Source organism: Heterodontus francisci, chromosome 2, assembly GCF_036365525.1.
Source record: "Heterodontus francisci isolate sHetFra1 chromosome 2, sHetFra1.hap1, whole genome shotgun sequence".
NCBI lineage: Eukaryota > Metazoa > Chordata > Chondrichthyes > Heterodontiformes > Heterodontidae > Heterodontus > Heterodontus francisci.
The window spans coordinates 2,294,752-2,321,499 of NC_090372.1; the positions used below are offsets into that span (position 1 = coordinate 2,294,752).

At 43.1% G+C, this 26,748-nt stretch overlaps 1 protein-coding gene across 3 annotated transcripts in view; it reads right to left on the minus strand.

The window, feature by feature from the left end:
- LOC137379102 (cadherin-18-like) overlaps positions 1-26,748 on the minus strand; it is a 226,941-nt gene that overhangs the window by 155,517 nt on the left and 44,676 nt on the right. For all 3 annotated transcript variants that reach the window (XM_068049786.1, XM_068049797.1, XM_068049807.1), the window contains one exon: positions 19,286-19,580. In XM_068049786.1, coding sequence (XP_067905887.1) covers positions 19,286-19,580 — 295 coding nt within the window. The remainder of the gene's footprint in view (positions 1-19,285; positions 19,581-26,748) is intronic.

The following is a 26,748-nucleotide window of genomic DNA, read 5'->3' on the forward strand; positions in this document are numbered from 1 at the left end:
CTACAGAACCTGTACTCACTTTTTAATGTATAACCTGCAATGGTCCCTTTAAAGATCACAGGTTAGGTTGCTCAACACCTGATACTAATGGGTGATGCACATCACCCATTGGTTCCTGAAAATTACATTGGGGTCCTATATATGTGAGTCATTTCAGTTAAGGTTTGAGAGTTTGTTTATTTATTTAGAGATACAGCACTGAAACAGTCCCTTTGGCCCACTGAGTCTGTGCTGACCATCAACCACCCATTTATACTAATCCCATATTCCTACCACATCCCCACCTGTCCTAAATTTTTCAGCTTGGAAGCTGTGAATGAGCTACAGGAATTTGATAGCAAGATCTTTACAGAATTGAATTATAAACTTATACTTGAAAGTACATCACCTGACAGTTGATCCTGGTGCTCAAGCTGAAAATGGTAATTTTTGTTCTTCAGAGTGTCTGTTTTACCTGTGCTTCACTGCTTGGTTGCTGTATATATTCATAGTGAATGTCACTGTGAGGGATGAATCAGAAAGCCACTTACTAATGTTCAAGAATTCTATGTACAGAACCAGTGTCCTATTTTCCATTTATAGTTGTTGGATGTAATTTAAACTGCAGTTCTTACAGGAAAGCCAATTAAGTTTCTCCCACAACCAGAATCAACTCTACTGGCATTTCTAGGCAGCACAGATCAAGCAATGTTATTTAAAAACTAATGACCTTTCTAATGAAGGGTACATACCCTAAATATAACTTGTATTCTCTTACCACACATACTGACAACCCACCTGTATATTTGCAGAATTTTTGGTATCTAATTCCAGATTTCCAAAACAGTTACTTTTTCCTTTTTATTGGATGTTTTGTGATCAGTAAACCAGGTCCTGCCTGTATGTAATCTTAGAGTCTTTGTGCAGAGCACACACTATTAGCAAAGATTACAAGACTGAGCACCTGTCTATTTGAGGATAATCAGAAGTCAACATCAGGTGATTGGGAACAGACTGAAGGAATAAGCCATTGTAGAATAAATGATTGCAGCTGGAGACAGAGTATGTCTCCAAATCAAATGTATAACTCTTCATTCTGATTCATCATCTTTTAAAACACCTACAGCCCATATCGAATAGCCATGGAATGGATATTTCCTACCTAAGATACAGAAGGTGTTGCTCTGAGTGTCAGAAAATGACTTGTTCTTAATCTTTGCTTTCCTTGAGATTTGTCTTTGATATTTGCTCCACCTGATTGGGAACGTACCAGCACAAGAATTGGAGTCCTGAACCCAGCACCTACGTTCCAACAGTGACTCCATGTCAGCAAACTACTTCATTGGCTGTCAAGCGATTTGGGACATGCCGAGGTTTTGAAAGATACTGCAAGTTTTCTTTTCAGTTAAGCTCATGCCAGTGTGTGGCACAGTCAATAATTCTCTGACTTCAAGTTGTTTGACATTTCACATATTCTAGAAATTTTAGTAATTCAGAGCCTGCTTCAGTGACATGAGAATCCTTCAGTTATTCCAACTGCTTTTGTTATTAAGCCATCACAAATCAAGTATTTTTTTTAATTACCAAAGATATCACTGAGGTCAATGATATTTTCTGCTTTGAAAAACACTGCAGTGTGCCAAATGTTCATCCTACAGTGAAGGATGATTACATGAAGAGATAAAGGAAAAGAATAATTTTAGATTGAGAGCCATAATATTTTTAAATACACAATGAGTGAATTCCCAGAAGAGTTCTCCTGCTCATCCCCTGGAACAATGGACCATTGGATAATTCCCGTTGAGATTCACTCCTATGGTGCATGTTAAATGGAAAATATGTTGAAGTGGAGTTCAATTTGTTTGATGGAAATAGGTTTACCGATTTATATGAGCACAATATTCAGAGAGCGAGAAAAGGGGGATAAAAGTCATCACAAGATTGGCACTGAGCCAAAGGAGACGTTAGGACAGGTGAACAAAAGTTCATTTAAGGAAGTAGGTTTTAAGCAGCAGCACTATGGAGGAGAGTGAGGTGGAGAGTTTTAGCGAGGGAATTCCAGAGCTTAGGGCCTTGCATAAGAACATAAATAGGAGGAAGACACCATATGGCCCATCAAGCCTGCTCTGTCATTCAATATAATCATGGCTGATCTAGGGCTTAAACTTCACTTTCCAGCCCACTCCATATTACTAATGGCCTGCTTGGGTCTGCCAATGAGACCCAACCCGAGCACGACCCAGCCCAAGTCCTTCCATTTTTTCCCGTGCCAGACCTGACCATCAGTTAACTTACCTTTCATTTTTCACTTTGTTCCTTAACTGTACAAGCTTAAAATAACTGTAGCAAAACTACCTTTAAAGTCCAAAAAGTAAATTAACATTAGAGTCACTTACCTGGCCTGACCCGAGCCCGAATGTCAGACCCAGAAGTGCGACCCGACCTGAACCCGACACGTTCTCAGGTCCCGTCGGGTTCGGGTCAGGTAGCAGGCCTTTATACCTCGATTTCCACAAGAAACCAAAAATCTGGCTATCCAAGTCTTTGATATATTCAATGGTGGAGCATCCACAACCCTCTGGGGTAGAAAAATCCAAAGATTCACAACCCTTTGAGTGAAGAAATTTCTCCTCATCTCAGTCATAAATGATCATCCCCTTATCCTGAAACTGTGTCCCCATGTTTTAGATTCCCCAGCTAGAGGAAACAACTTCTGTGTCCACCCTGTCATGCCTCGTCAGAATCTAGTAAGTTTCAATGAGATCACCTCACGTTCTTCTAAACTCCAGAGAATACAAACCCATTTTATTCAGCCTCTCATCATAGGACAACCCTCTCATTCCAGGTACCAATCTAGTGAACTCTCACTCTACTGCATCTAATGCAAGTATATCCATACTTAATTATGGAGACCAAAACTGCACATAAGGGGCAATATTTTATGCTGTCCCCTGTGGCGGGTTTGGAGACAGGGAGAGCATTTAATTAGACGGAATGGTGGTGGGTGGGGACCCTGGCACCTTCCCGCCTCCACCCTGATTAACTCCATTGCAAGAAGGCCCATGGAGGGCCTTCCCACCCCACCACAAATTGAGGCCCTTAGGTCAGTAATTCAGGGCCTCTTCCAATACTGCTGGAATCAACCTAGCAGCAGGTGGACCGATTGCCACACGGAGCACAACATGCAAACCTGTCCAGGGTTGCTTATCCTCTCCCACAGTGTGGGGGTGGGGAGATGCACACAGTGCCTGATCGAGGGTCCTGGCATCAGGAAGGGGGGAGCCCACTAAAGCCACAAACCCACCCCTCCTTTTCTTGCTGCCGACCCCCTCCCCTGTGACCACCCCCCCTAAAAACCCCTCCTGCCATCACTTACCTCTGGCATAGGTCATTCCGTGATCTTAGGACTCTGCTGGTTGCCATTCTGGCAGCAGCCACAGCCACCTCTGATTGGCTGGCAGTTCTCAGTGGGTGGGATTTTCCATCCCAGGGAAGGCCCACTGGTGGTATCTCAAGTGCTTGATTGGTTCGTGATATGGCGAGCCTTCCCCAAAGGAGGCAGTGCGGTTCTCTTGCCAGTTCTCCAGCCGAGATTCCCATCGTCTCCATAAAATTCCCCCCATATTCCACATACAGTCTCACCAAAGCCCTTTACAATTGTACCCAGACTACTTTATTCATGTACTCCAAATCCCTTGCAATAAAAGCCAACATGCTATTTGCCATCCTAATTGCTTGCTATACCTGCATGCTAACTTTCTGCATTCCTTGTATGAGTACATCCAAGTGTTACAACCAGGTGAGAAAGGTGTCTAGCGTTCCCTTTCAGCCTTCACCTGGTCTTACTGTAACAGGATTTAATTTTTAATACACCATGTGTTTAGTTCCCCCTTGGTGAATCCTTGTTCACTGCTTTCCAATTATAAGGCACAACCAGTTTTTCTCTGGTTTAAAGAAGAAATGTGAAATTTATTAAACCTTAAACTCTAATTCGGTTAACGCCTACGGATACACGCTGCGCCCCACCCTAGCATGCAAATACAGACAGAAAAGAGAAGAAAAATGGAAGAGAGGTTTGAGGCAATCTCTGAAGAGGGGTTTTTGTTACTGTTCTTGGAACTCGCTGTAGTCCTTGCTTGTAGGTAGATCTTGTTTTTCATTGGGGCCCAGTATTCTTCTGAAACCTTGCTCACTGTAGGAGCCTTTTCTCTCTCGGGGTTCATATGTCTTCAATGTATTCTGAAGCTGGTGGGAACGAGATGAAAGCAGACAGGAGAAAAATAGTCTCAGTCCAGGAGCAAAGAGCTTTCTGTGTTCCAACACTGTGTTTTTCCAATTTAAAACTCCCCCAGTTGGCCAGCAGATGGTCACATGACCAACTGGTTTGACCAGGTCTCATTTGTGTATTGGGGAGCAAGGATTGGTTCCTTTGTTCCAATACTGTCTGCTGGTATGCAAAAAAAATCTTTCCAGTCGGGCTTGCCAACCCCTTGTAACAGGCCGGCTTTTCTTCCCAGTAACTATTTTAAAATTTAATGTCCATATGGTGAAATATATGTGCTTCATCCTTGGCAGGTGGGGGCCTGCATGACATAAGTGGCAGCTGAAGGCACTGCGACCAGCAACAAGATGATTTATGAATTATGCTCCTGTGAAATGCCCTGAGATATTTTCCTACATTCTTGGTGCTACATAAAGGCAAGTTGTTGTTGGCATCATAGCTCAAAAAGAATCTAATTGTCCAGAAATATAATGTCTGCTGCCCTCTCCCGCCACCCCCCACCTCCATTCTTTCATGTTAAAATGTCAAACGTCAGCAATATCCCACAATGTCAATGTTTGTCAGTCAGTGACAGTTCTTCATGCATGCATCTAGACATTAAACAATGACAAGTTTTTTGATCTGGGCAAGTATCAAAGACGAGCCTCCCACTTGTGGCACACAATTGCAATCATGGTCCTATGTGCATCAGGCTTCCCACCTGAAACAGGTGGGCCTTATGGCTGGCCATTCGAGGTCCCTCCCAAGAGCACAAGCTGAATTGCCAGTGTGAATGGGACACTAAATAATCCAGCACTATTTGGACCCAGCACTAACCTGTTTATGCCAGGCAGGTGCACTGCAAATCAGCTCCGTTGAGTGGGAATGCCAGAAATGGTGGAAAAGATCAGCTCAAAATGCAATTGGACCAAATTTCAACTGTATACAAAACAATAAGGTTGAAAGAAAAAGCAAATTATTTGAAGTAAATAGCACGATCAGAAGATACCCAAGTTTGGGTTCAATTTTGCATGCATAAAAGCAGCTGGCTATAAGACAGGAAATGGGGAACAAAGATCTGAAGAAGTTGTTCTGCTGTGAGCAAGGAGAAATGAGTCTCGAGCATCCAAGATTCATGAGAGATCCTGGAGGAAAACAGTTGTGTAAGAAAATGGAATACCACAGAAAAAAATGCATAGGCATCTTTAATGAATTTATGGACAATTCTCATTTATGCAAAATATATCTGGTCAGTAAGCACTGTAACAGCATTAAATAAACAAATGCAGCAAAATGATTAGTTGAAATTCCATCCTTTCAAGTGATTGTTTTACTGTGGGTTCTCTGCTGCTTGTTTGGGCACCAAACTTCAGGAGGAATATATTGGCCTTGGAGTGGGAACAGTGCAGATTCTCCGGAATGATACCATGGTTTAAAGGGTTGAATTATGAGGACAAGCTGCATGAACTTGGCTTGTATACCCTTGTGTATAGAAGGTTGAGGGGTGATCTAATTGAAGTGTTTAAAATGGTTAAAGGCTTTGATAGGTTGAATATAGAGAAATTATTTCATCTAGATCAATCCTTTGTCTCTTTACTTGTCCCAATACCGTCCCCTTTGGAGTTGCACCATCATCCCTCTTGTTGTTTGATCTATCCTGCTTTCCTCCCGATCATAGACATCCCCTTTGGTTCTTTCTCCCCTCCCCATTGGCATTTTCTTATTCTTCAGTACAGACGACGCAGTTTCGTCAATGACCTTTCTCCACAGATGTTGCCTGACCTGTTAAGTATTTCCAACATCTTCAGGTTTTATAAATTCTTTCATCTAGTTGGGGACTCTAGAATAAGGGGATATCATCTCTAATATTAAAGGTAACTGTTCAGCGGTGATGTCAGGAAGCTCATCTTAGAATCATAGAAAGTTTAAGACAAAGGAAGAGGCCACTTGGCCCATCGTGTCTGTGCCAGTTGAAAAACAAACCACCTATTCTAATCCCACTTTCCAGCATTTGGTCTGTAGCCCTGCAGATTACGGCACTTGAGGTGCATATCCAGACTCCTTTTGAATGAGTTGAGGGTCTCTGCCTCAACTACCCTTTCAGGCAGTGAGTTCCAGACCCCCACCACCCTCTGGGTGGAAAAAAAACTTTCCTCATCTCCCGTCTAATTTTTCTCTAATCACTTTAAATCTATGCCCCCTCATCACTGACCTCTCTGCTAAAGTGAATAGACCCTTCACCGCCACTCTATCCAGGCTACTCAACATTTTGTACATTTCAATCAGATCTCCCCTCAGCCTTCCCTGTTCCAAGGAGAACAACCCCAGACTATCCAATCTTTCCTCATAGCTGCATTTTTCCATTCCTGGCAATATCTTGTAAATCTCCTCTGTACCCTCTCTAGTGCAATTGCATCCTTTCTGTATTGAGGTGACCAGAATTGCACACAATGCTTAAGCTGTGGCCTAATCAATGAGTTATACAGTTCCAGCATAACCTCCCTGCTCTTGTATTCTATACCTCAGCTAATAAAGGAAAGGATTCCATATGCCTTCTTAACCATTTTATCAATCTGTCCTGCTACCTTCAGGGATCTGTGGACATTCACTCCAAGGTCCCTCACTTCCTCTACACTTCTCAGTATTTTCCCATTAATCATGTATTTCTTTGCCTTGTTTGACCTCCCCAAATGCATCACCTCACATTTCTCCAGGTTGGATTCCATTTGCCACTTTTCTGCTCATCTGACCATCAATATCTTGCTGCAGCCTAAAGCTATCCTCCTCACTATCTACTACATGGCCAATCTTTGTGTCGTCTGCAAACTTCTTGATCTTGCCCCCTACATTTACGTCCAAATTGTTAATATATGCCACAAAAAGCAAGCAACCCAGTACTGAGCCCTGCGGAATGCCACTGGAAACAGCCCTCCAGTTGCTAAAACACCCGTCAACAATTACCCTTTGTTTCCTGCCACTGAGCCAATTTTGTATCCACTTTGCTGCATTTCCCTGGACCTCATGGGATTTTATTTTTTTAACCAGTCTGCCATGTGGGACCTTGTCAAAAGCCTTGCTAAAATCCATGCAGACCACATCAACTGCACTACCCTCATCTATCTACCTTGTTGCTTCTTCAAAAAATTTGATCAAGTTGGTCAAACAAGATCTTCCCTCAACAAATCCATGCGGACTATCCTTGATTAACGTGTGCCTTTATAAATGATAGTTTATCCTGTCTCTCAGAATAGATTCCAATAATTTGCCCACTACTGAGGCTAGACTGACTGGCCTGTAATTATTCGGACTATCTTTCGCTCCCTTTTTAAACAGAGGTACAACGTTAGCAGTTCTCCAATCTTCTGGCACCACACCTGTATCCAGTGAGGGCTGGAAAATGATGGTCAGACCCTCTGCTATTTCCTCTCTTGCTTCTTTTAACAGCCTTGGATGCATTTCATCTGGCCCTGGTGATATATCAACTTTGCAAGGATGCCAATCCCATTAATACTTCCTTTCTCCCTATGTTTATCACATCCAATACTTCACACTCCTCCTTAACTACAATATCTGCATCGTCCCCCTCTTTTGTAAAGACAAATGCAAAGTATTCATTAAGAACCATGCCAACATCTTCTGCCCCTACACATAGGTTACCTTTTTGGTCTTTTATGGGCCCTACTCTCTCCTTAGTTATCCTCTTACTCTTAATGTATTGATAAAACATCTTTGGGTTCACCTTGATTTTGCTTTCCAATATTCTTTCATGCACTCTCTTTGCTTTCCTAATTTCCTTTTTGATTTCACCACTCCACTTTTTATATTCCTCTCGACTTTCTGTAGTATTGAGTTCTCGGTGTTGGACATAAGCTTTCCTTTTCTGCCTTATCATCCCTGTAAGCTCCTTGACATCCATGGAGCTCTAGATTTGGCCGTCTCACCCTTTTTCTTTGTGGGAACATGTTTACCCTGAACCTCTTGAATCTCTCCCTTGAATGCGTCACACTGTTCTGACACAGATTTACCTTCAAGTAGCTGTTTCCAATCCACTTTTGCTAAATCACTCCTCAGTTTAGTAAAATTGGCCCTGTCCCAATTGAGAACTCTAACTCCTGTTCGATCTCTGTCCTTTTCCATAATTATGTTAAAACTGACTAAATTATGATCATTACCACCAAAATCTTCTCCCACTGCCACTCCTTCCACCTGCCCATCTTCATTTCCTAAAACTAAGTCTAAAACTGCATCCTCTCTTGTTGGACTTGCCACATACTGGCCAAAAAAGTTCTCCTGAATGCAACTCAAGAATTCTGCTCCATCAATTTCTTTCACACTAAAACTGTCCCAGTTAATATTGGGATAGTTAAAATCCCCTACCATTATTGCCATATTGTTCTTGTACGTCTGAAATTTGCCTACATATCTGTTCTTCTATCTCCCTCTCACTGTTTGAGGGTCTATAGTACACTCCCAGCAGTGTGATTGCCCCTTTTTTGTTCCTCAGCTCAATCCATATGGCTTCATTTGATGAACCTTCCAACATAGCATCCCTCCTCACAGCTGTAATAGTTTCCTTGACCAAAATTGCCACACCCCCCTCCTTTCTTATCCCCCTCCCTATCGCGTTTGAAAACCCTGTAACCAGGAATGTTGAGCTGCCATTCCTGTCCCTCCTTAGGCCATGTTTCTGTAATAGCTATGATATTATACTACCACGTGTCTATCTGTGCCCTCAGCTCATTTGCTTTATTTGCTATACTCCTTGCATTGAAATAGATACCCTTGAGCACTGCCAAACTCTTTTTAAAAAATTTTCTAACCTTTGTTTCATCTGTCTTTCAGACTCATCCATTAATTTTCTGTCTTCCATTTTCATTTCTTCTTTTGTCCCAACAGAGTCTACCCTCAGGTCCCCATCCCCCTGCCAAACTAGTTTAAACCCTCCCAAAAAGCACGAGTAAAACGTCCCACAAGGAACTCAGTCCTGGCTCTGTTCAGGTGAAACCTGTCCCGCCTGGATAGGTCCCATCTCCCCCAGAGCCAGTCCCAATGTCCCAGGAATCTGAAACCCTCCCTTCTGCACCATCTTTCCAGCCATGCATTTATATGTCTTATCCTTCTATCTCGATATTCACTCACGCATGACACTGGGAGTAATCTGGAGATTACTACTTTTGAGGTCCTGCTTGCTAATTTCTTACCTAGCTCCCTAAATTTTGACTGCTGGACCACATCCCTCTTTCTACCTATGTCATTGGTTCCGATGGGGACCACGACTGCTGACTGTTCACCCTCCCCTTTCAGACTGTTCTGCAGCCATTCAGTGACATCCTTGACCCTGGCACCAGGGAGGCAACACATCATCTTGGATTCACGTCTGTGGCCACAGAAATGTCTGTCTGTTCTATTGAATCATCTATCACGATGGGTCTTCCATTCTTCCTTGTACCCCCCGGCCCCACCCCCCCCACCCTGTGCAGCTAAGCCATGGTGCCATGGACTTGCCTCTGGTTGCACTCCCCCGGTGAAGCATCACTTTCCTCATTATTCAGAACTGAATACCTGTTGGAGAGTGAGATGCATTTAGGAGTCTCCTGCACTACCTGCCTGATTCTTTTTAACTACCTGATGGTCACCCATTCTCTCTCTACCTGCATACTATTAAGCCGTGTGGTGACCACATCTATAAATGTGTAATCCACATAGCTCTGATCCTCATTAATGTACTGCAGTGTCGCCAGCTGCTGCTCAAGTTCCAAAACCCAGAGCTCAAGCTGCTGCAATTGACAACCCTTCCTGCACAAATGGCTCTCCAGGATACGGGAAGTATCCTGGAGCTCCCACATAGTATAGCATGTGTACTCTCAAGGTTGCCATTCCTTTATTTATTAGTTGACCCTTTGTTACTGCTTAAAAAAAACTTACAATACTACAACACCTGAGAAATATTAATAAAACCTTACTAGTACTGATAAATCCTATTAAAAATCAATACAGTTCACTAGTTAAAATAAACCTTACTCACAAAATGCTCACCAGCTACTCTCTTGTTCCTTATTATTAATACTTAATTTTTACTTTTTTTTCAGTCTCCCAGTTGTTTGGCAGCTATTTCCACACATAGAAACATAGAAAATAGGAGCAGGAGTAGGCCATTCGGCCCTTTGAGCCTGCTCCGCCATTCATTATGATCATGGTTGATCATCAAACTCAGTAGCCTGTTCCGGCTTTCGCCCCATACCCTTTGATCCCTTTAGACCCAAGAGCTATATCTAACTCCTTTTTGAAAACATACGATGTTTTGGCCTCAACTGCTTTCTGTGGTAGCGAATTCCAAAGGCTCACCACTCTCTGGGTGAAGAAATTTCTCCTCATCTCAGTCCTGAAAGATTTACCCCGTATCCTGAGACTATGACTCCTGGTTCTGGACTCCCCCACCATCGGGAACATCTTTCCTGCATTTACCCTGTCAAGCCCTGTTAGAATTTTATAGGTTTCTATGAGATCCCCACTCACTCTTCTGAACTCCAGCAAGTATAATCCTAACCGACTCAATTTCTCCTCATATGTCAATCCCACCATCCCAGGAATCAGTCTGGTAAACATTCGTTGCACTCCCTCTATGGCAAGAACATCCTTCCTCAGATAAGGAGACCAAAACTGCACACAATATTCCAGGTGTGGCCTCACCAAGGCCCTGTATAATTGCAGCAAGACATCCCTGCTTCTGTACTCGAATCCTCTCGCTATGAAGGCCAACATACCATTTACCTTTTTTACCGCCTGTTGCACCTGCACGCTTACCTTCAGCGACTGGTGTACGAGAACACCCAGGTCTCGCATATTCCCCTCTTTCAGTTTATAGCCGTTCAGATAATAATCTGCCTTCCTGTTTTTGCTACCAAAGTGGATAACCTCACATTTATCCACATTATACTGCATCTGCCATGCATTAGCCCACTCACTCAACTTGTCCAAATCACACTGAAGCCTCTCTGCATCCTCCTCACAATTCACCCAGTTTTGTGTCATCTGCAATGTTGGAGATATTACATTTAGTTCCCTCATCAAAATCATTAATATATATTGTGAATAGCTGGGGTCCTAGCACCGATCCCTGCGGTACCCCACTAGTCACTGCCTGCCATTCAGAAAAAGACCCATTTATCCCTACTCTTTGTTTCCTGTCCGCCAATCAATTTTCTATCCATCGCAATACACTACCCCCAATCCCATGCACTTTAATTTCACACGCTAATCTCTTATTTGGGACTTTGTCGAAAGCCTTCTGAAAGTCCAAATAAACCACATCCACTGGCTCCCCCTCATCAACTCTACTAGTTACATCCTCGAAGAATTCGAGTAGATTTGTCAAGCATGATTTCCCTTTTGTCAGTCCATGCTGACTCTGTCCGATTCTACCACCGTTCTCCAAGTGCTCTGCTATAAAATCTTTGACAACGGACTCCAGAATTTTCCCCACTACCGACGTCAGGCTGACTGGTCGATAATTCCCTGCTTTCTCTCTACCTCCCTTTTTAAATAGTGGGGTTACATTAGCTACCCTCCAATCTGTAGGAACTGTTCCAGAGTCTATAGAATCTTGGAAGATGACCACAAATGCATCCACTATTTCTAGGGCCACTTCCTTAGGTACTCTGGGATGCATACCATCAGGCCCTGGGGATTTATCGGCCTACAATCCCATCAATTTCCCCAACACCATTTCTCTACTAATACTGATTTCTTTCAGTTCCTCTCTCTCACTAAGCCCTGTGTTTCCCCAACATTTCTGGTATGATATTTGTGTCCTCCTTTGTGAAGACAGAACCAAAGTATGCATTTAGTTGGTCAGCCATTTCTTTATTCCCCATAATAAATTCCCCAGTTTCTGACTGTAAGGGTCCTATATTTGTCTTCACCAGTCTTTTTCTCTTCACATACCTATAGAAACTTTTACAGTCAGTTTTTATGTTCCCAGCAAGCTTGCTTTCGTACTCTATTTTCCCCTTCTTAATCAATTCCTTGGTGCTCCTTTGCTGAATTCTAAACTGCTCCCAATCCTCAGGTCTGTTGTTTTTTTCTGGCAAATTTATATGCCTCTTCCTTGGTTCTAATGCTATCTCTAATTTCCCTTGTAAGCCATGGTTTGGCTACCTTTCCCATTTTACTTTTGCACCAGACAGGGATAAACAATTGTTGCAGTTCATCCGTGCACTCTTTAAATGTACTCTTTTAAATATCACACGCATCCTAACAGAGTACTAACCCAGCTATTTACTGAAACTCCCTAACAGCAGTTACTCACCATCCAATCACTTTGCAGTTTTCCTGTGATGTCACTGTTCACTTGTTTTTTCAAACTTTGGCGCACCTAGACTCCTCTGCCGGCAGGTAAGTGCTCCAGGCCACAATCCTCGAGCTGTATTTACCTGCTCCCCGCTCATTGTTCTTCCCGCAGGTCCACTCCTCTCCTGGAAGGTAAGTGCTGTATTCTGCAATCCTCGGGCTGTATTTATCAGCTCTCCACTCAGTGTTCTTCCCGCAGGTCCGCTCCTCTCTGCTGTTCTCCCAGAAGGTAAGTCTCACAGTTTAGTGAAAATCCGGAACACTGTCCCCCAAAAGGCATTGGATGTTGGACCAATTGAAATTTGCAAGACTGAGATTATTAGATTTTTGTTGGTTAAGTGTATCAAGCAATTTTCAAACAAAGGTGGCTAAATGGGGTACAATTAAGGTTCAATTCAGTCATGATTTAATTGAATGGTGAAACAGGTTTAAGGGGCTGAATGACTTCTTACTGTTCCTTTGATCCATTTTTTTTAACAAGTGAGTTGCTTATTTGAGCTAATGAAAAAATCCTATCCCTTGTTTTTTTCTGCTACATACTTAGCATTCAACCTTAAAGATTAAAAAGACTTGAAATATGCAGAATTTGTCTAAATGCATTCTACGATTATCTGAGATTTTTCCAAGCTTGGGGATGCAGATTCACATGAAATAAGATCAAAATGTTTTCAATAAGCAACAATTATTTGCAATTCCTTGGAAAATAATGGGAACAAAATATTATAAATATAAACTGAATAAATCATGGGACAGAAATTCTCTCATGTCTGATAAGGCTCACCATGCAGCTGATTTGTTTTGTGATTTTATAATGCACATATAAAAATTTATAGTCGCAAAATTCATCATGGTCTGAAATAATTTGTTTAGTGACAAGAATAATATGGAAATGCAAGTCCTGTGAGATGTGATGCAAGTAAAAAAAGAAAGACTTGCATTTATATAGCACCTTCCACAACCTCAGCCAATGAGATGCTTTTTTGAAGTATAGTCACTATTGTAACGTAGGAAACACGGCAGCAATTTATACACAGTAACCTCTCTCAAACAGCAATATGATAATGACTAGATAATCTCTTTGTGCTGTTAACTGAGGGATAACTATTGGCTAGGACACCAGGGATAACTCCGCTGCTCCTCTTCGAAATCGTGTTGTAGGACTTTTTATATCCATATGAGAGGGCAGATGGGCCTCAGTTTAACATCTCATCCAAAAGATAACGGGCTGGATTTTAAAGGCCCTCCGCTGGGAATGGCGGCATGGGGGGACAATGAAGATAGGAACAGAGGAGCCCCGCCACCACCCCTGACGCCGACAGACCCCGTCCCAATCTCAGCGGTGAGGCCTCTTGGTGGCCACCCCACTGCTCAGCAACGGGACCCGCATTAAAATATGTAAATTGTTACTTACCATGCAGGCCGCAGCGATTCTGCCAGCAGGTTGGTATCTTCATTGTAGCGGCCGACAACGCCATGCCGTCGAATCCCCGTTCGGGGAAACGAGGCGTGACACCAGTGGGGTTGGGGGAGGAGGTGATTTTCTTAGTGATGGGGGGGGGCAGCGAAGTGGGGTTACAATGCTTCAGATTGGTCGGGGGGTGATGGGGAAGTGGTAAAGGGAAAAGGTTCCGAACTCTGGGGTGGGGGGGTAAGGAGGTCAAATTTTCAGGGTTGGTACTCTGGGGGGGAAAGGGCAAGAATGGGGGGTGGGAGAGTGCATGAAAAGATTACTTCATTCATTTTTATAATCTTTTAACGTAACTGTCCCTTTAAAATTTAAAAGCTTAGTTAGGGCTCTAAGCCTTTTAAAAATGGCTCCAGTGCCTGCGCATTGCCAGCGACAGCTCGCCTGCCCCCTCCACGTCATCAGGGGGGAGTGCCCCCCCCCCCCCCGGCGATGCTAATGAGCTACCGCATTTGGAATCGCGGCAACTCCGCGATGTGGGCCCCGTGCTTGCGGGCCACAAATTTATGCGCCCGATTCCTATTTCGGCATTGGGCCCTTAAAATGCAGCCCAACATCTCTGACTGTGCAGCACTCCTTCAGTACTGCACTGGAGTATCCGCCTGGATTTTTGCGCTCCGCTTTTGGAGTGGAACCTAAACCTTGTGACACAGAAGTAAGAATGCTATCAACTGAGCCATGGCTGACAATGATGGGGACTGCATCCCCCTCTCAATAACAAAGGGAAATTCCCACTATATGATACCCATTGTACCTTCTGTTGATTGAGAAACAAGATTGGCTTCAAACTAAATAATAAAGGGTTATAGGGTGTAAGTTCACTTTGGCCATTATGAGGGAATGACATTGTGAGACACAATGGAACAAGTTCCTCTGATCAGTATTTCTAACAAAACCATAACGTTTTCTTGTGGACTACTTTTACTGTTTGACCAGAATGTGAGAAAATTGGAAATCTTCTTCCTACTATGTTTCTAATGTGTAACAACCAGTGGAAATCTTTCCCCATTTTTTTTTTATATCTATATCTACCTATTCCTTTTTAAAATTAAAGCTCCTCCCCTCATCCTCACTTTTCCCTCGCCGGATCCCTGCTATCATTCCAGTTCTCCTATCATGCTTAATCCCTCAGGCAAAGTTCTAGTGACAGAGCAGGGACATTTCAGAGGAAATCCCCAGTCACTTTGTTGATTTTATTTTATATGTTAGTGTGAGGCATTCACTGTGGCTCATGGATCATCTCATTCACTGAGCCATGCAGAATGAAAAAGGTCCAGGATCCAATCCTAGGTAATCATTGGCTGAGGACAGGATTCTGATTGGCTGTCATCAAACAGCCCAGATAACTTCATTGACCAGACTCTCTCAGTTAAACAGTCACCTAGACGGGACATTAAGAAAGCTGCTGGTACCTGTAAATCTCAGCACCAGTCACTGCCTTCAAGCAAGGAGAGGCTAAAGGAGATCATCGGAAGACAAATGTGGGAGAACGGGAATTAAAAAGGAGTTATTAATAATTTACAACAAAGGAAAATGAGTATAGAAGCTGAAGGGCTGATCATTTCTATAAAGCTTAAAATTTACAACTTTATTTCTAGAAACATCCAAGTAGGAAATGTGAAGTTACCCTCTTTATGGACCTTTGCCATTTTTTTTTTACTAATCAAGCACAATTCAAATAACGAGCAGAAACACAATATTAAAGCTATGATTTAAGTCTCGGATGCATAAACACATAGAGCACATTGCAGGGGACCAGAAAAAATTTGAAAACAGCTGGATACAGTAAAAACATTGCAAATACTTCTACTTCTGAAAGTCATAACCGATTTCTAGCTACATGCTTTTTAAATCTGATTGTATTTCTTAGGATTTGCATTATATTTGCATGAAGAGTGCGATTTTATGTGAGAAATTAATGTTGAATAGCACTGTTGGGGATGTGTGTGAACAAAAGAATTTTGCTTTCTAATATACTTCTGCTAGTGAATAAAAATGCTTAGTTGAAGGGCTCATGCACATTAATTCAAGGCAATGAGATTTCATCCAGCCTGGGGGAATCATGTGGACTCTACTGCATGCAATAAGAAAATCCATGTGATGCCAATTTTTGGCAATCATTGTCTTCATTTATTTGGTATTTTATAGATTTCTCGGGATTTATATATGCAATTTGGAGACACTGGCCCTAAGATTCCTAAGGCCGTTTTCCAAGTGATTTGATGGGGCCTGGGCTGGGGAGAAGTTGAATCATTCCTTCGTTACAGCGCAGGAGGTCATTCTGCCCATCAAGCCTGTGCCAGCTCTCCATGAGAGCAATTTAGCTAGTCCCATTTCCCTGCCCCTTCCCAGTGGCTCTGTAATTTTTTCCCCATTCAGGTGCTCATATAATTCCTGTTTGAAAGTCATGATTGAATCTGCCTCCACCACACTCTCAGGCAGTGTATTCTAGATCATAATATACGCTCTGTAAAAAAAAAAAGTTTTTCCTCATGTCACCTTTTGGTTCTTTTGTCAATCACTTTAAGGATGTGTCCTTTGGTTCTCCACTCTTCTACCAATGGGAATATTTTCTCTCCATCTACTCTGGCCAGACCCCTCCTGATTTTGAACACCTCTACCAAATCTCCTATCAACCCTCTCTAAGATCACCAACCCCACCTTCTCCAATCTATCCACATCACTGAAGTCCCTCATCCCTTGGACACATTCTCGTAAATCATTTGTGCATCTGCCCTAAAGGCTTCACATCCTTCCTAAAGTGTAATACCCAGATTTATCCACTCCATACAAAGCCCTGACATGCCAAGGAGGTAGAGTTCACAGGAGGGCCTGTCCCATCAGGTTCCTCAGAGCTCCTACCTCCCTTGCTGGCAAACATCTGAACATGAAGGATACAGGAACTGCCGAATGCAAAAACGGCCAAGGTCTATCTATTTTAGTTTCTACCAGCCTGGTACTCACATGACACAATGATATTTGGATTATTGACAAATCACAGCAATCCATCTCTATCAGTTATTCTCCACCAGACCCAGACATGAGGTGAGGAAAAACCTTCAGTGATGGAGAGCTTTAGAAATGATGGGTCACCTGATCCTTCCAAGCACATTACACTCATCACATGTCTTGCTGGAGCCAGTGTGGGCCTCACTGTGGTATCCAGGTCTGGGTCATGGCATGAAAGACCCTGGAACTGACTTTTACAATATTAACATTGGATCTCTTATAAATGGGGCAACAGACCAGGGGAGCTGCACATTTTTGTGGAGGGACACTCATGAGTGCCCTGTTGCTATGGTGTTGGGTCCAGGGGAAATACATAATATTGACCTATACTGGAGCAGGTATCCTCTGCAAAAATGTAAATCTGGATGACTCCAGGAAGGCCACAGAGTGGAGTCAGAAGTGGAGATCAGTGGTGGAGTGTGATTCCTGATTCATCCACTGTCTTGAGGAAAAATGTTGTCAAACATGTTTTAATTATCAGATTTGGGAATGGAAAAGAGCAACAAAAGTTATGTGTAACTTGAGGACATCAGTTGCAGATGTACAAATATACGACAGCATGAGACATTCTGCACATCACAGCCATTCTTTCATATATATTATAAATTTAAAATAGAAAATGCTGTAAATAAGCAGCAGGCCAGGCAGAATCTGTAGCGAGAGAGACAGTTCACATTTCAGGTCAATGATCTTTCTTCAGAACAGCCATTTTATCCCCAGACTATATACAGCACAACCTACCTCAGATTCAGATTTCTGTGTTTAATCTTCCAGCAGATACTTCAGTGAAAATATACTCTGGTTCCTGGAGCCAATCTAGAAAACTTCAGGATCTTCATGAAGCCCTGGCCTGTTGCCTTCCACAGCTAACAAACTCCTGCCCATAAACTTGCCCCGATAACACTGGAACCATCGTATCTCATGTAAACTTTGTATGTTCTGGTCTGAGACAACCTGAGAAATTCTCAGGCCCATTTACAAAATAATATATTCCAGTCTGCCTTCTGAAGGAATTCATTACCACAGCAGTTAGAAATGCATTTGTATGGGGTTTTATTGTTCACTATTTCAACAAAAGTTTTAACCCATCTATTTTAACCTTGTTATACCTTCATCAAAGTGACAAAATGATTAATTTCACAGGAACCTGTTATTAAGTTCTTTATCAATACTACACAATGCAACTTCAACCCAATCAACTCTAAGCTAATGCATTCTTATACTATTTTTGATATTATAGACACAGCATTGCTAACCCTCCCCTCCTCTCCCCTCACCTTGCATCTGGACAAGTGAAGCTGGGTAGAAAGGCCCTCTGCCTGTTCAGGCCATCATTTGACTGAATTTAGTGGGCCAGCGTAGTAGTCTGGCTGAGTTAAGCCCCCAGCACAGCTCTGCCTTCTGGTAGGATCTCACCAGAACTTGGGAGCTGGTGTGGGTCTGGCTGTTAGTCTTGGCACCCCTTTGATTACTGTCCCAAAGACTTGGTGGGCCCATGGAAGTAAAATTTGGCTCAATATTTGGGCCCTTTTCAAGTTGTGCCAGGATTTCTCAAACCCTCCCATCTTGGTGTGGAGGGCTGGGGGTTCGTTCCAAGGCAAAAGGCTACTGCCAAATTTTGGGGGCATCATTTCATAGCTGAAATGCTCCAGCCCAGGCAACATCCTGGTGAATCTCCTCTGCACCCTCTCCAGTGCAATCACATCCTTCCTATAGTGTGGTGACCAGAACTGTACACAGTACTCCAGCTGTGGTCTAACTAGCGTTTTATACAGCTCCATCATAACCTGTTGGTTGCAAGAAGAGGTAATTGATACAAGAGGGCCAGAATATCCAATCCCACCTCATTTCCATGGGGGCACTGGACATGCACCTATTGCAGACACAGACATAGACCTGCCCACTTGTGGAACCCTGAAAGTCCTGAGGCAATGTCAAAAGAGAAGGGACCTGACAAAACACTCGTCCTCTCCGCAGTATTGGGGAAATGAATGTTTCCCAAGCATCTCGATCAGGAATATCAGAGGCTCTGTCATTTATACATTTTCATTAAGGCAGACTCCTCTTAAACTAAAGGCTCACCCTGATAGTTTAGATTGAATTAACCTGAAAAGAGAGGATACATCAACATGTACACAATCATTGACCCCAAACATCAGTTCCAGTAATGATGCATTAATGTGCAGTGAAAGAAAGATCAAATGATTGAAACAAAACCTTACCAACTTCAGACATTTCGGGGACAGAGGCAGAGTAAGGTCCTTCCAAAAAAGTCGGTGCGTTATCATTTATATCCTGCACCTTGATGATAAACTCGGACTCAGGTTCAAGGGGTTTGTTTGTCTTTCTGTCCAAAGCTTGAGCATGAAGTATATAATGTATCCTCTGCTCACGATCCAGACTCTTTGTGGCATGAATATCACCTGTGCTGTCATCGATAACAAATATAGAGCCAGCTCCTTCCCCTGAAAGGATGTACTTGACTGATCCATCGCCTTTATCTGCATTTGAGTGAAGCTGGAAAAAATACAATGGAAAGATAAGTATGTGTGTATAAATATGTCTACATTTTAATTAAATCCTGTGCTGTTTCCACCTGCTCTTGGTGAGGTAAGATTCCACGGACACCGGTCACACTCTTAAAACCTTACCCAACTGCCCATTCTTCATATGTGAGCCTAGATCATATTGAAATGCTATTCCACCATGGGGATATGTGAGATGAGCCTGTTTCACTTCTATTTTGCAGCAAATGTTCATTAGGAATAGGAAGCCTGGCTGATTTTCCCTGTCCCAGATCAATTTTAGCATAATAACTATTATTCCAGCTGAGATTTGCTAACACAATAAACTAGAGTCAAAGAGTCATACAGCACAGAAACAGGCTCTTTGGCCCATCGTGTCTGTGACGGCCATCAAGCACCCATAATCCCATATCCCATGGCCCGTAGCCTTGTATGCTATGGAGTTTCAAGTGCTCATCTAAATACCTAAATGTTGTGAGGGTTCCTGTCTCCATCACCTCTTCAGGCAGTGCATTCCAGATTCCAACCACCCGCTGGGTGAAAACATTTTTCCTCAAATTCCCCCTAAACCTCCTGCCCCTTACCCTGAATCTATGCCCCCTGGTTATTGAACCCTCTGCGAAGGGAAAAAGTTTCTTCCTATCTAACCTGTCAATGCCCCTCATAATTTTGTACACCTCAATCAGGTCCCCCCTCAGCTTTCTCTGCTCCAAGGAAAACAATCCTAGCCTTTTCACTTTCTCTTCATAGCTGAAATGCTCCAGACCAGGCAACATCCTGGTGAATCTCCTCTGCACCCTCTCCAGTGCAATCACATCCTTCCTATAGTGTGGTGACCAGAACTGTACACAGTACTCCAGCTGTGGTCTAACTAGCGTTTTATACAGCTCCATCATAACCTCCCTGCTCTTATATTCTATGTCTTGGCTAATAAAGGCAAGTATCCCACATGCCTTCCTAACCACCTTGTCTTCCTGTGCTGCTGCCTCCAGTGATTTATGGACAAGTACACCAAGGTCCCTCTGACCCTCTGTACTTCCTAGGGTCCTACCATCCATTGTATATTCCCTTGCCTTGTTAGTCCTCCCAAAATGCATCACCTCACACTTCTCAGGATTGAATTCCATTTGCCACTGCTCTGCCCATCTTACCAGCCCATCTATATCTCCCTGTAATTTAAGGCTTTCCTCCTCACTATTTACGACGACACCAATTTTTGTGTCATCTGCGAACTTACTGATCAAACCTCCTATATTCACATCTAAATCATTAATGTACACTGCAAACAGCAGGGGTCCCAGCACCGATCCCTGTGGTATACCACTGGTCACAGGCTTCCAATCACAAAAACAGCCCTCGACCATCACCCTCTGCCTCCTGCCACTAAGTCAATTTTGGATCCAAATTGCCCTGGATCCCATGCACTCTTACCTTCTTAACCAATCTCCCATGCGGGACCTTATCAAAAGCCTTACTGAAGTCCATGTAGACTACATCTATTGCTTTACCCTCATCGACACATCTAGTCACCTCCTCGAAAAATTCAATCAAGTTACTTAGACACGATCTGCCCCGACAAAGCCATGCTGACTATCCCTGATTAATCCCGGCCTCTCCAACTGCAGATTAATCCTGTCTCAGAATCTTTTCCAATAAATTCCCCACCACTGATGTTAGACTCAGCGGCCTGTAATTACCTGGTTTATCCCTGCTACCCTTCTTGAATAATGGTACCACATTCGCTGTCCTCCAGCCCTCTGGCACCTCTTCTGTGGCCAGAGAGGATTTAAAAATTTGTGTCAAAGCCCCTGCTATCTCCTCCCTTGCCTCACATAACAGCCTGGGATACATCTCATCTGAGCCTGATGATTTATCCACTTTTAAGCCCACTAAAACAGCTAATCCTTCCTCCCTTTCAATGCTAATATGTTTCATAATCCCCCTCCCTGATCTCGAAGTGCAGGGGTGAAGTAAAAAAGGGAATTAGGAAAGCAAAGAGAGGACATGAAAAAATCTTGACAAATATAATCAAGGAAAACTGAAAGATGTTTTATCAGTACATTAAGAACAAGAGGAAGGAAAGGGTCAGGCCTATCAAAAATCTACAAGGTTACTTATGCGTAGATGCAGAAGATGTGGGCAGGGTTCTTAATGAGTTTTTTGTCTCTGTCTACACAAAGGAGAGGGCTGATGCAGGCATTGTAGTTAAAGAGGAGGAGTGTGAAATATTAGATACAATAGCCATAATGAAAGAAGAAGTATTAGAGCATCTGACATCCTTGAAAGTGGATAAATCACCAGGGCCGGATGGATTGTATCACAGGCTGTTAAATGAAGCCAGGGGAGGAAATAACAGATGCTCTGAGGATCATCTTCAAATCTTCACTAGAAACAAGCGAGGTACCAGAGGATTGGAGGTCTGCGAACGTTGTGCCATTGTTTAAAAAGGTTGTGAGGGATAGGCCAAAAAATTGTAGGCCTGTCAGTCTGAGCTCGGTGGTGGGTAAATTGTTTTAATCAATTCTGAGAGATAGGATAAACTGTCACTTAGGAAGAATCAGCATGGATTTGTTAAGGGAAGGTTGTGTCTTACTAACTTCACTGAATTTTTTGAGGAAGTAACAAGGAGGATTGATGAGGGTAGTGCAGTGGATGTTGTCTACATGTATTTTAGTAAGGCATTTGACAAGGTCCTGCATGGCAGACTGGTCAGAAAAGTAAAAGCCGATGGGATGCAGGGAATGTGGTGAGTTGGATCTAAAATTGGCTCAGGGACAGGAAACAAAGGGTAATGGTTGATGGTTGTTTTTGCGAATGGAAAGTGGTTTCTAGTGGAGTTCCACCAGGCTCAGTGTTGTTGTCCCTTGCTGTTTGTGGTATATATTAATGATTTGGACTTAAATGTGGGAGGCATGATTGGGAAATTTGCATTTAACACAAAAATTGGCCGTGTAGTTGATAGTGAAGAGAATAGCTGTAGACTCCAGAATGATATCAATGGTTTGGTTGAGTGGGTGGAAAAGTGGCAAATGGAATTCAATCCGGAGAAGTGTGAGGTAATACATTTGGGAAGAGAAATTAAAGTGAGGAAATACACAATAAACGGGAAGATATTGAGAGGGGTAAAAGAAGCGAGAGACCCTGAAGTGCATGTCCGCAGGTCCCTGAAGGTGGCAGCACAGGTAGATAAAATGGTGAAGGCAGTATATGGAATGCTTTCATTTATTGGCTGAGGTACAGAATTCAAAAGCAGGGATGTGATGCTGGAACTGTATAAAACGCTGGTTAGGCCACAGCTGGAGTATTGTGTACAGTTCTGGTCACCACATTACAGGAAGGACATAATTGCTCTGGAGAGAGTACAGAGGAAATTGTTGCCAGGGCTTGAAAGTTGCAGCTATAAAGAAAGATTGGATAGGCTAGGGTTGTTTTCCTTAGACAGAGGAGGCTGAGGGGGAACTTAATTGAGGTGTACAAAATTATAAGAGGCCTAGATAGAACAGACAGGAAGGACCTGTTTCCCCTTGCGGAGAGGTCAATTACCGGGGCACAGATTTAAGGTGATTGGTAGAAGGATTAGAGGGGATATGTGGAAACTCTTTTTCATTCAGAGGGTGGTGGGTGTCTGGAATTCACTGCTCAGATTGGTGGTGGATGCAGAAACCCACAACTCATTTAAAAAGGTACCTGGACATGCACCTGAAGTGCTGAAACCAGCAAGGCTATGGATCAGGTGCTGGAAGGTGGGATTAGATTGGGCGGCTAATTTTTTCAGCCAGTGCAGACACGATGGGCTGAATGGCCTCTTTGTATGACATACCTTACTATGGTTCTATTAAAGTCCTACTCCTCCTATTTCTTAAGTTCTTACTGCCAGCCAAAATTTACCCCAATCACTAGGCCCACCCCAACCAAAATTCGTACCAATCTGCTCCCCCAACCTCCACATTTTTGGATGGGCACTGCAGGCGCCTGCTTTGGGCCGAAGTTGAAAATATCTCCCAACCCTTTCTCCCTCCCCTCTCCCTATTTTCATAGAATATTGAGCTCATACTTCATTAGAAACAAGTGGGGAGTTTGAAGTTTGCTACAATGAATTCCTTGAAAGACAAAATCTGCTTTGTCAGCTCTCTGAAGTTTGCAGTAGTGAGCTTAGAGTCCATTAGCAATCTGGAAATTTCAAGCAGTTTGTTACAGTAATTTATTTCCTTCCAGATTGGAGACAGGCCAGATCCCAGAGCTGCCTCTGATGTGTTTGATTGGAAGTATTTGTCAGTTTAGTTGCACAGTACCACAACACTGGAGGAGCTGAAAAAGCTAGTATGTTTAGAAAGTGTAGGGGATACTTAAAGTAATTAGGAGAGCAAACAGGGGACATGAAAAAACACTGGTGGGCCAGGTAAAGGAAAATCCTAAGGTGTTTTATAAATATATTAAGGGCAAGAGGATATCCAGGGAAAGAGCAGGGCTCATTAGGGACCAAAGTGGCAATCTGTGTGTGGAGCCGGAGGACATAGTTGAGGTTTTAAATGATTACTTTTCATCTGTGTTCACTATGGAGAAGGACGATGTAGGTGTAGCGCTCAGGGAGGGGGATTGTGATATACTTGAACATATATTAGCATTGAAAGGGAGGACGTATTAGCAGTTTTAGTGGTCTTAAAAGTGGATAAATCCCCAGGCCCAGATGAGATGTATCCCAGGCTGTTATGTGAGGCAAGGGAGGAGATAGCAGGGGCTCTGACACAAATTTTCAAATCCTCTCTGGCCACAGGAGAGGTACCAGAGGACCTGAGGACAGCGAATGTGGTACCATTATTCAAGAAGGGTAGCAGGAATTATAAGCCGCTGAGTTTAACATCAGTGGTAGGGAAACTATTGGAAAAAATTCTGAGGGACAGAATTAATCTCCACTTGGAGAGGCAGGGATTAATCAGGAATAGTCAGCATGGCTTTGTCAGGGGGAGATCATGTCTAAATAACTTGATTGAATTTTTTGAGGTGTGACTAGATGTGTAGATGAGGATAAAGCAGTTGATGTAGTCTACATGGACTTCAGTAAGGCTTTTGATAAGGTCCCACATGGGAGATTGGTTAAGAAGGTAAGAGCCCATGGGATCCAGGGCAAATTGGATCCAAAATTGGCTTAGTGGCAGGAGGCAGAGGGTAATGGTCGAGGGCTGTTTTTGCGATTGGAGGCCTGTGATCAGTGGTGTACCACAGGGATCGGTGCTGGGACCCTTGCTGTTTGCAGTGTACATTAATGATTTAGACATGAATATAGGAGGTATGATCAGTAAGTTCGCAGATGGCATGGTAACTGGTGGTGTCGTAAATAGTGAGGAGGAAAGCCTTAAATTACAGGACGATATAGATGGGCTGGTAAGATGGGTGGAGCAGTGGCAAATGGAATTTAATCCTGAGAAGTGTGAGGTGATGCATTTTGGGAAGGCTAACAAGGCAAGGGAAAAATAATGGATGGTAGGACCCTAGGAAGTACAGAGGGTCAGAGGGATCTTGGTGTACTTGTCCATAGATCACTGAGGGCAGCAGCACAGGTAGATAAGGTGGTGAGGAAGGCATATGGGATACTTGCCTTTATTAGCCGAGGCATAAAATATAAGAGCAGGGAGGTTATGATGGAGCTGTATAAAATGCTAGTTAGGCCACAGCTGGAGTACTGTGTACAGTTCTGGTCACCACACTATAGGAAGGATGTGATTGCACTGGAGAGGGTGCAGAGGAGATTCACCAGGATGTTGCCTGGGCTGGAGCATTTCAGCTATGAAGAGAGACTGAAAAGGTTAGCGTTGTTTTCCTTAGAGCAGGGAAAGCTGAGGGGAACAAGACTGAGGTATACAAAATTATGAGGGGCATTGATAGGGTAGATAGGAAGAAACTTTTTCCCTTAGCGGAGGTGTCAATAACCAGGGGGCATAGCTTTAAGGTAAGGGGCTGGAGGTTTAGAGGGGATTTGAGGACATTTTTTTTTCACTGAGGGTGGTTGGAATCTGGAACACACTGCCTGAAGAGATGGTAGAGGCAGGAACCCTCACAACATTTACAAAGTATTTAGATGAGCACTTGAAACGTCATACCATGCAAGGCTACGGGCCAAGTGCTGGAAAATGGGATTAGAATAGTTAAGTGCTTGATGGCCGGCACAGACACGAAGGGCCTGTTTCTGTGCTGTATAACTCTCTATGACTCTATGACTATGATTTGGCTCACTGCTGAACACATGCCTCAAATCTCCCTCATCTTCTGCTACCATTGAAATTCAAACTGGGACAGGAAACCAAAAACGTGTCTTTCACAATGCCCTGTACCACTCCTGGCATCAGTGGTTTCCCGATGGAAATTGCCCAATCTAGGGAAGGCCTGCAGAGCAATGGCGGACAATTCTGAATGATGCTCAGCATTGCTACCCACATACTGAGATCTGCAGAAAGAGATGAATTATATCTGACTTGGGCAGAGAATTAGTGCCATTAGAGGTTCATCGTCCCAAAGGAAGCTGGAATAGCAGACTGGTTATCACTCAGATATATGAATCTTGACAACTATAATATTGGATGCTTGCTCGAATTACAGTAAATCTTTTCTTCACTTCCATGACATGAAAGTAGTTGCGCAGGTTAAGCAAGAACCATGCTATCACACATTTCTACTGCCCTTGGATTATCTGTCTAGCTGTTACCTTACAGTACTGCTTTCTGAGAGTCTGGTCCAGCAGAGAGGCACATACAAGATTATTGTCATCTGTTATATGGGCATCTGCAGCAATCATGCAACTCTGATGCAATGTCAGCATTGCTCAGCTGTTAGGCTTCACCACCTTGCCTGTAGGGATGATCGAGGAAGTTCTCTTCCAAAATATCACCTCTATTTCAGCAGCCATCAAACTGATGGTCAGATGCGAAACGTTGTCACTTCCTGCACCTTGCCTTTCCTCTTCAATTTTTATCCCTATCTTTTATTATTCCCGTGCCTTGGAAAAACTTTGTAGATGGATTAAAAAGGCTTTTGAGACAATACAAATCTTTTAGAATTTGTGTTCACTCATTGTCGTACTACCCTTTAATTTTTTGCAATCCTTCAATTTGACTTGCGTTAATTTTCCTCTACCAACACTAATCATTTTTTAAGATTGTCCAAAC